At 38.5% G+C, this 8575-nt stretch overlaps 1 protein-coding gene across 9 annotated transcripts in view; it reads left to right on the forward strand.

Moving 5' to 3' along the window:
* mesh (sushi domain containing 2 mesh) overlaps nt 1-8569 on the forward strand; it is a 49313-nt gene extending 40744 nt beyond the window's left edge. For 7 of the 9 annotated variants that reach the window (XM_017626194.1, XM_017626192.1, XM_017626190.1 and 4 more), the window contains exons 11-16: nt 2233-2355; nt 4515-4673; nt 4870-5614; nt 5723-6141; nt 7265-7452; nt 7627-8569. In XM_017626194.1, the coding sequence (XP_017481683.1) occupies nt 2233-2355; nt 4515-4673; nt 4870-5614; nt 5723-6141; nt 7265-7452; nt 7627-8564 (2572 nt within the window). In that variant the 3' untranslated portion in view covers nt 8565-8569. The remainder of the gene's footprint in view (nt 1-2232; nt 2356-4514; nt 4674-4869; nt 5615-5722; nt 6142-7264; nt 7453-7626) is intronic. The other 2 variants (XM_017626198.1, XM_017626197.1) reach the window with 2 other exon arrangements.
* The last annotated feature ends 6 nt before the right edge of the window (nt 8570-8575 follow it).

Consider the following 8575-nt stretch of genomic DNA (forward strand, 5'->3'; position numbering starts at 1 on the left):
AAAAAAAAAGGGACTTCTCTTTATATAATTAGTATAGATAATATTTTAAGACTTCTGCTAAAATATTGTGGGAAAATATTAAGATTAAATAACAAAAAATAAAAAAAGGTCCAGCTCACCAACGTCTTAATACCTCTCCGAAATATTTTGACGGTAATCTTAAAATATAATAAATTTCATATTTCCCATGGAAACTTATACCGAATTTATATTGTAAGGATTCACCCTAATGTACTTACATTAAGTAAAACCATTTCCATTATCATTGTCATTTACATTGTCATTATCATTACTTGAACAATTACCATTGCTAAAACAATTAACCTAACCATAAACTTTAGAAATACCAGTGCCATTAGTATTATCATTCCATCGGTATTACCATTACCTTTACTACCACCATTACTATTATAATTACCATCAACATTGACATTAACATTAACATTTCCATTAATATTACCTTTAAAATTATCATTACCATTATGTTTACCACTACCATTAACATACCCATTACGATAACCATCAATATTACCCATTACCATTTCAATTACCATTACCATTTCCATTATCATATAATTATCATAACCTTTACCATTTCCATTTTAATTACCATTATCACTTACATTATCTTTACGTTTAGATACCATTACCATTAGTACTTACTTTTTAGTTAGCAAACACTCCCAAGTCAGATATAATGTTGAAAAGCTCAAAAATTTTTGTCCACAAAAATCTGGAATGGCTGAAAAGCAAAACCTTACCCACATAGAGTGGGTACTTGCAAGGGAAAATATTTATTTTCTCTTTAAACTAAAAAGCACAGCTGTTCTGGTGAGTCCATAAGAGGAATGGTGTTTTCTTAAAAGCATTTATTTAAATTTATTTATACGAAATATACTGGCAGTTTCACCAGAGGAAAGGGCTTTTCAGCTTCACTGGCTTATTGAATTGTATGATCCTCTTTGAAGATGTGTGTGGTCGTAGCCTTCCACACTAATTCTCTAGCTTTTTCTTAAATATCGAGTTGCGCAAACACCAATATAAGTTAAATTCAATAATTCTGAGCTATATCGTCCGGTGGTCTATCGCATTAGGTAAGGAATTTTACGTCGCCTATTGTAAGTCTTAATCTTTATGAGGCTGAGTAGCTGCCAGATAAGATGAAATGCCGTCCAATAATACATTGAGCGTCATTCCATGCTGCTTCTTCGGAGGACCCCAGTTCCGTTTGATATACACTGCAGTGGTCAGTTTATGTCGTCGGGTATATGGTAAGATCTGCTGTGCTAGTCCTGTTATGTTGGCATCACAAACTAAAACTTCTTATTAAAATAATTCAGGACAGTAATATTGGTTTTAGTGATTACTGACGAAGTGCCGAGGACAGTCGCATAGCCTGAGATTCCTAGATTCATAAGTCGGTTGGTTTAATACTTACCTCTGCAATACAATCCAACTCTCAGCCATCACGCGAAGGATGCAAGATCGCCCTTTAGAGCAGGAAATAGCTTACTTTGTCCTCTCTGAGCACAAGTGAGTTTCACTCGTGCATATAAGACTAACGCTAGATGGACAGTGCTTTCAACGCACATAGTTTGCGCATTGTGTCGTTTCAAAAGTATTTATTTTCCTGTAGTCAATACATATTTGGAATATGACCCAAATCGGACCATAAATAAAAATTTTACGAATAATTCGACTTTAGCGAAACTACCCAAAAATATGTATCTTCGCGTTACCAATATTAAGTTAGAAATTGAGACGAATCCAACCATAAATATGATCTGTAACAATAACCCGATTAACGCGCCGTTCGGCGGGCAAATTTTCTTCATATAAATATAGTCTTGTCCTGGTAATAACTAATCCCATAAAAAATGAACCAAATCGGCTCAGCCGTTAACAAGTGATGCCTTTTTTTATTTCTAAGATGCTGTAGAAGTTGGAAAACGGTAAAAAAATCATTTAATTTAGCTTCTGCAAACTTTATCACTCATCTTCCACTTTACGAGATTTTCTTTTCCTTTTCTAAAGGTATATGTACATACGCCTATCTATTCCACCATCAACATATTTATAGTGGTCTTGCCAGACTGTTTGGAATAATATTTAGTAGCATTATTTCAACGTTTGTGCTCTACCTTACATTTCTTCATATATGTATATATAACTAGTACATATGTATACATACATACATACTTTAACTGCTATTTAAAATGTTATTCTTTGCAGTACTCTTTGGTCACGCCCCATTCCACTTGGCTGGTATTTTAATAAACAATGGGAACGCAAACACGGACTGCGTTGGCCCCAGGCGCTCTGCGAGAATTGGATGCGAAATGACCGTTATTTAAGGTGAGCAACTATTCATGTTTTTTGGTTTATTTACATTTGTTGTTGCTGTATATTTTTGTTGTTATACGCAGCTAAAATTGTTGTAGATATCAAAGGTAATAATTAAAATGTATGACTGGCAAAATTGTAATAGTGAAAAGGGGACGAAATAACACAAAGTAAAAGAGCAGACAGAAGTAAAATAAGTAAAAGTGTAGAATTGAAACAGACTTAGTGATTAAAATCAAATATATGCTACCTATTTTCAAATAAATATAATTTGCAAACACTTGTTTATACGACGGTGAAAAATGGTTATTCAATGTTGCCGGATTATAAAAAGGCAAAAATTGAACAACCAAAAAATTACAACGTCTTGTGCCATATTTGCAAATCAAAAAGGTATGGGTACTCATGAAATTTGATGTGTAAACATCTGTGTGTCGAACATGTCCGAAAATTGTCCCGAATTTTTCACTCACCAGTCTCGAAATAAGCCCGAAAAAGTCCGGAACTATTCGCGAACTACTACAAAAACGTCCTGAACTAGTCCCAAAATATTCCCGAACTATCCCGGAATGGGCCCGAACAAGTCCGGAACTACATACAGATGTATATCAACGAGCAGTGTTCCTAGAACAACTTATTAAATTTGTTTTAATTTTTACTACATCGGAATTCGTCTGGATTTACGCCAATTTTGCCCATGTCGGGAGCAAAGATGATAACAGCTAAAAAATTAGGACTGCGTTTATGTGGCAAAATTTATCATTTAGCATTTAAAAACTGTTATTTGCAAATAATACGTGCGTATCAAAGTCGTAAAAAGTTGCTTTTTGATAGTGATACACGGAATCGTGGAATCGGAACCATAGAATCGTGTGTTTTAGGGAACCGGTCCTTGCAAGAACCGAAAAACGGTTCTAGCGGAACTAAAACTCGATTCCAAAAGAACCGAAATAAAGTTCCGGAAGAGCCGAAACTCAATTCCAAAAGAACCGAAAAAGAGTTCCGGGAGAATCGAAACTAAATTTCANTTTAAAAACTGTTATTTGCAAATAATACGTGCGTATCAAAGTCGTAAAAAATTGCTTTTTGATAGTGATACACGGAATCGTGGAATCGGAACCATAGAATCGGGTCTTTTAGGGAACCGGTCCTTGCAAGAACCGAAAAACGGTCCTAGCGGAACTAAAACTCGATTCCAAAAGAGCCCAAATAAAGTTCCGGAAGAGCCGAAACTCAATTCCAAAAGAACCGAAAAAGAGTTCCGGAAGAATCGAAACTAAATTTCAAAAAAAACCGAAATGCGGTACCGGAAGTACCGAAACTCGATTTCAAAAGATCCGAAAAACGGTTCCAGAACCGGCAATTGATCTCACAGTAACCGAAGAATAAGTAAGAAGAACTGAAAATAAATTCCGAAAGAACCGAAAACGGCTCCTTCAGAACCGAAAATCGGCCACGAAACGCACATTGCACTATGGGCAAAAAATTGATTCTTCTGACACAAAGTCTAAATATGAGGATATCAGCCCGAAATTCGGTTTATATATATATATTATAGAGTATTGAATTAGCCTACTAAAGTTTGTTTGGTTCAAGGCACTATATGNAAGTCTAAATATGAGGATATCAGCCCGAAATTCGGTTTATATATATATATATTATAGAGTATTGAATTAGCCTACTAAAGTTTGTTTGGTTCAAGGCACTATATCACATATCCGCCATATACCCGACCTGGCTGATGTTTTTGATGCTATCAACTTGAAATTCGGTTTGTTAACCTTTTTTTTGATTTTGAATTTAATTCTATGCTAGTTCTCTTCCTCATTTTTGACACTGTCAAAACAGAGACAACATTGAAAAAATCATTCATTCCCCTAGCGTGGGATACGCTTACTCAAATTTAATATCATGTATTTTATTTTATAAGATTTTTGTTACACAAATATCAACTAAGAAATTAATGTTTATTTATTTGCTTTACTTTACTTTATAACAAAAATACATAAAGAAATAGAATTTTTGTAAAAACTTTTTAAAACATTTTGTTTCGGAAGGGCCTATTTCCGTTAGCACTTACTTGGATCCGCCAAATGCCCGGCTCTCCTTGGAACCGGTCCCGCACATAACAACTTTCTGAAGTCTAAATATTTCTTTTTTGTATATTACAGAACATTTACTGGAGATTTGCCGCTCTGCCCTTGTACACTTGAGCAGGCCGTTTACGACAAGGGACGTTATCGACCAGATAAGGAGTGCGACAAGGATTCGAATCCAACATGTTTGCAGCATAAAAATGCCATACATTGTGTTGTTAGCGGAACTCCAGTGTAAGTTGCTTTATTTTTATTTAAATATTTAAAGTTGTTTAAGTACATACTCATCTTAGTCATAGCCAAAANAGCGGAACTCCAGTGTAAGTTGCTTTATTTTTATTTAAATATTTAAAGTTTTTTTAAGTACATACTCATCTTAGTCATAGCCAAACAACCACAAACAATAAATAATAATGTTTCTTATATGTAGCGCCGAGGGTGCCGAACAGCAGTGCTGTTACGATCGTTATGGCTATCTCATGTTGACACAGGATCAAGTGTGGGGCTCACGGCCACGTCGTAATCATAATCTTGGAAAAATGCCTTGGAATGAGGCTGGTAAAGTACCAACACTCTCAAATTGGTTCCACGATATGCGTCCTTGGTATTCGTGTTGCCATTGGCAGCAAGAGCAGTCGGTGAACTGTGAAACCTTCCGCTTTGAGCGCCGTCCCTCGCAAGACTGTGTCGGCTATCAGGCACCAGGAGTGGCCGGAGTGTTCGGCGATCCACATTTCATCACCTTCGATGGCACACAATATACTTTCAATGGGTTGGGCGAATTTGTGTTATCGCGTAGCATTGCCGCCGATCAACGCTTTGAGGTACAGGGTCGTTTTGAGCAAGTGCCCAAGAACCAATATGGTCAGGTAATGGCCACACAGCTCACTGCTATGGCGATGCGTGGTAATACGACCACTACTATTGAGGTGCTTTTGCGTCCGAAATTTGCACGCTGGCGCTATGCTTTGGACGTGCTGGCCGATGGACGGCGTATTTATTTCGATCGTGAGAGTATGAGATTCCAGCACTTTGATGGTGTTACGGTTTATACGCCCACTTACTTGCTTAATCAGTCACAAGTTGTGGTTATGTTCGATTCAGGTGTGGGAGTGGAAGTGGTCGAGAATGAGGGTTTCATGACAGGACGAGTATATTTGCCGTGGACCTTTATAGTGAGTATAGTTTATGAACTTAGCTTAAGCGTAGCAAATGTAAAGCCTTGCAGTTTTCTTTTCTAACCGAAATTTTTTTACCACACAAATGTAAACTTTTTTCCACAGAATAAAACCGCTGGTCTATTTGGTAATTGGTCGTTTAATGCGATAGATGATTTAGTTTTACCCGACGGCACCATTGCAAGTGTCAACTTGAACAATTTCCAACAGATATACTATAATTTTGGCTTGAAATGGATGTTGGCAGATCGAAACATACCCGGTGTAGGTACGGCACTTTTTTCGCGTGAAAATGGCCGCACAGCAAGCTACTATTCAAATGCGTCGTTTGTGCCGAACTTTACAAAGGAGCCACAAGATTTCTTGCCGTCGAATCGATCGTATGATGTGGAACGCGCTGAAGAGTTATGTGGCGAAAGTTATCAGTGTCGCTATGATTACGGTATGACATTAAATTCGGACATGGCGCATTTTACCAAAAACTACTACGATAGTTTGGTCAATATAAGGAATTTGAATTCGAAGTAAGTGCCATTTTAAGACGGCTGTCTTTAATATACTTTTTTATAGGCAGAGGGCGGGTTTAAATGCTTAAGGCGCGCTTGAAGTTATCGTCACAGCTGAGGTATATCCGATGATGGAAGTGCTTCCCTCGTCTGGTAGCCGTCGGCCATGCTGGGGTGATTTATCGAGTGACGCTCTTTATTTCCCACCTATTAAGTTTTCATTGGTGAACATGCGTTTAGGTATCGACGTTCCGCTCGAAGTACGATTTCTACGTATGCCGTTGTTTATGGAACTTACTGATTTTGAAGCGTTTATCTAGGGCCTCTATCCTATTAGTTCACTTTGCGCTCTTAAAAGCATTTTTTATGATTCAGAGTTGCAAACCGCAATGATCCTGTAGGTTGATTTACTCGGACTGAAGACCCACTATCTGGGCGGTTGTCTTCCGGGGCTATCAATAGCTCCTGAAAGATAGTGTTTTAGTAGTCTCTGTGATAGTTTTCTTGCTGTGTCTACCATGTACCTATATGGGGCATATACTGCGTGCTCTTTTCATATATCGGCGAATAGCCTTGCAGCCAAGTAGCAGTCTCGTATATCAACAGAAATCGAATAGCAGGAGTATTTTGTCCTTTTGATCCGGAATATTATTTCTGCCTGTACTTTACCACCCCTTGAAGGTTTTCCTCGCAAGTTGTTGGCGATAAATAATTCACGTTTTATTTTATTATTATTTATTATATTTATTTATTTATTTTCCGTATTCTTTGACATACCCGGACAAAACGGGGAAAGTCTGAGCAATTAGTTCCAGCATCCCAAGGAAATTTCCATCATTGAGTGAGATGAGAATCTCACCAGAGCCAGCAGAAGCAAGATGATTTGATAGTGCTGACAAATCATTAAAATACCTATTGATCTTTTCCGTAATCTTTGAAAAATGATTATTTTGTTCTTTCGTCATCACATGTGGGGGTTCTGGGCCCGTTATTTCGATTCGAATCGAAACTTCAGAGGAGTATGGTAGATTACACGTCACTGGTTACGGATCAAATTTGTTGGCTTGTTTTTTAATATAATTTATTTTATTTTTATACTCATTTCATTGAAATCGCTAATCGTCTTCTTAATGCTTCTCAGACGCATTGTATCGTGTGGCGTCTTGGAGACTCCTCGCTTTGGCCGCAAATTGAGTTTTGATTTTATGCCAGGCGCTAAGATTGCATTCGAGTGTGACGAAGGCTTTGTAATAATGGGCGATCAACGTCGAGAGTGTATGGCTAATGGGCTGTGGAATGTGCCAGAATTTGGTTACACGTATTGTTTGCGTAAGTGTTCTTGCATTTTAACATGTTTTTTTTTTTTGTCAAATAGTACTGCTACTTATTCACTTATTATTATAACGCTTAATTTTATTTAATATCATTGCAACTTATATGTGATCTTTACTCATCACTTCCTTTAACTGGTCCACTAATTCTCTACCTCCCATCACAACACAGGCGAAGTCTTCTACACACGCCGCGTCGCCTTTATCGCCATTGCCATTATTGTGGGCGTCATATTGCCGTTGATGGTGTGCATTGTTTGTGGTATTTATCGCTTCCGTCAGAAACAACTCAAAGAGGATCCTGCTTGGCAGATGACAATACCACGTTCACGCGCCTCTTCGCGTTCCAATTTGCGTCAGCTGAGTGGACCGGATGACGATAGCGATACGGATGCAACGGGTACACTCAAGAAAAGTAGGTCATATGATAAAGTATATCGTACGAATGAACCACTACCGGGCAAACCCCGTATTGACTTTCCAGCTAAGAAATGGGATCTGGATGATGAGGATGTGACCTCGTCCGAAGGTAGTGAAAATAAAGATACAAAAGTAGCTAGCGATATTGAATACGTTAATAAAACAGGTGACAAGCCGCGTCAAATGGGCAGACGTTCGTTGCGCGACAATTCGGGCACCGATCATGATCAACACGACGAAGATGGCACTGCTATTGACGAACCAGCGCAAGGGCAGGAGCATGAGGAGCAAGGGCAGGCGCACGATACGACAAATGCTGCGTACCATCAGCCACCCTCACCTGAGACAGATGACGAAAGAAACATGCCACAGCATAGTGTCAACTTGCAGAGGCAATATAGTCCAACATTTAGTGGTGCCGATAGTCGTAACAGTTCCGTAAATTATCAACCGAATGCGGCATTACAAAATCGCTTTGGCGGTGTACCAGTGCTGCCCAACAATACACAATTCTTCAATCGTCCACCTTCGAATATACCGGCTGGCGGTACGGGAATATCTTTGCGTCAGGCGAATAATGGCGCACCACAAACAACGACAGCGGTGCCATTGACGCAGGATACTGGTTTGCCATCGCCACCATATGCTGCTTCGCCTACGCCATCTGTACAACGCTCCACTGAGGTTTAAATAAATGAATG

This window comes from Rhagoletis zephyria, unplaced genomic scaffold, assembly GCF_001687245.7.
Source record: "Rhagoletis zephyria isolate East Lansing unplaced genomic scaffold, Rhagoletis_zephyria_1.1 Rzeph_scaffold_04479, whole genome shotgun sequence".
Lineage (NCBI taxonomy): Eukaryota > Metazoa > Arthropoda > Insecta > Diptera > Tephritidae > Rhagoletis > Rhagoletis zephyria.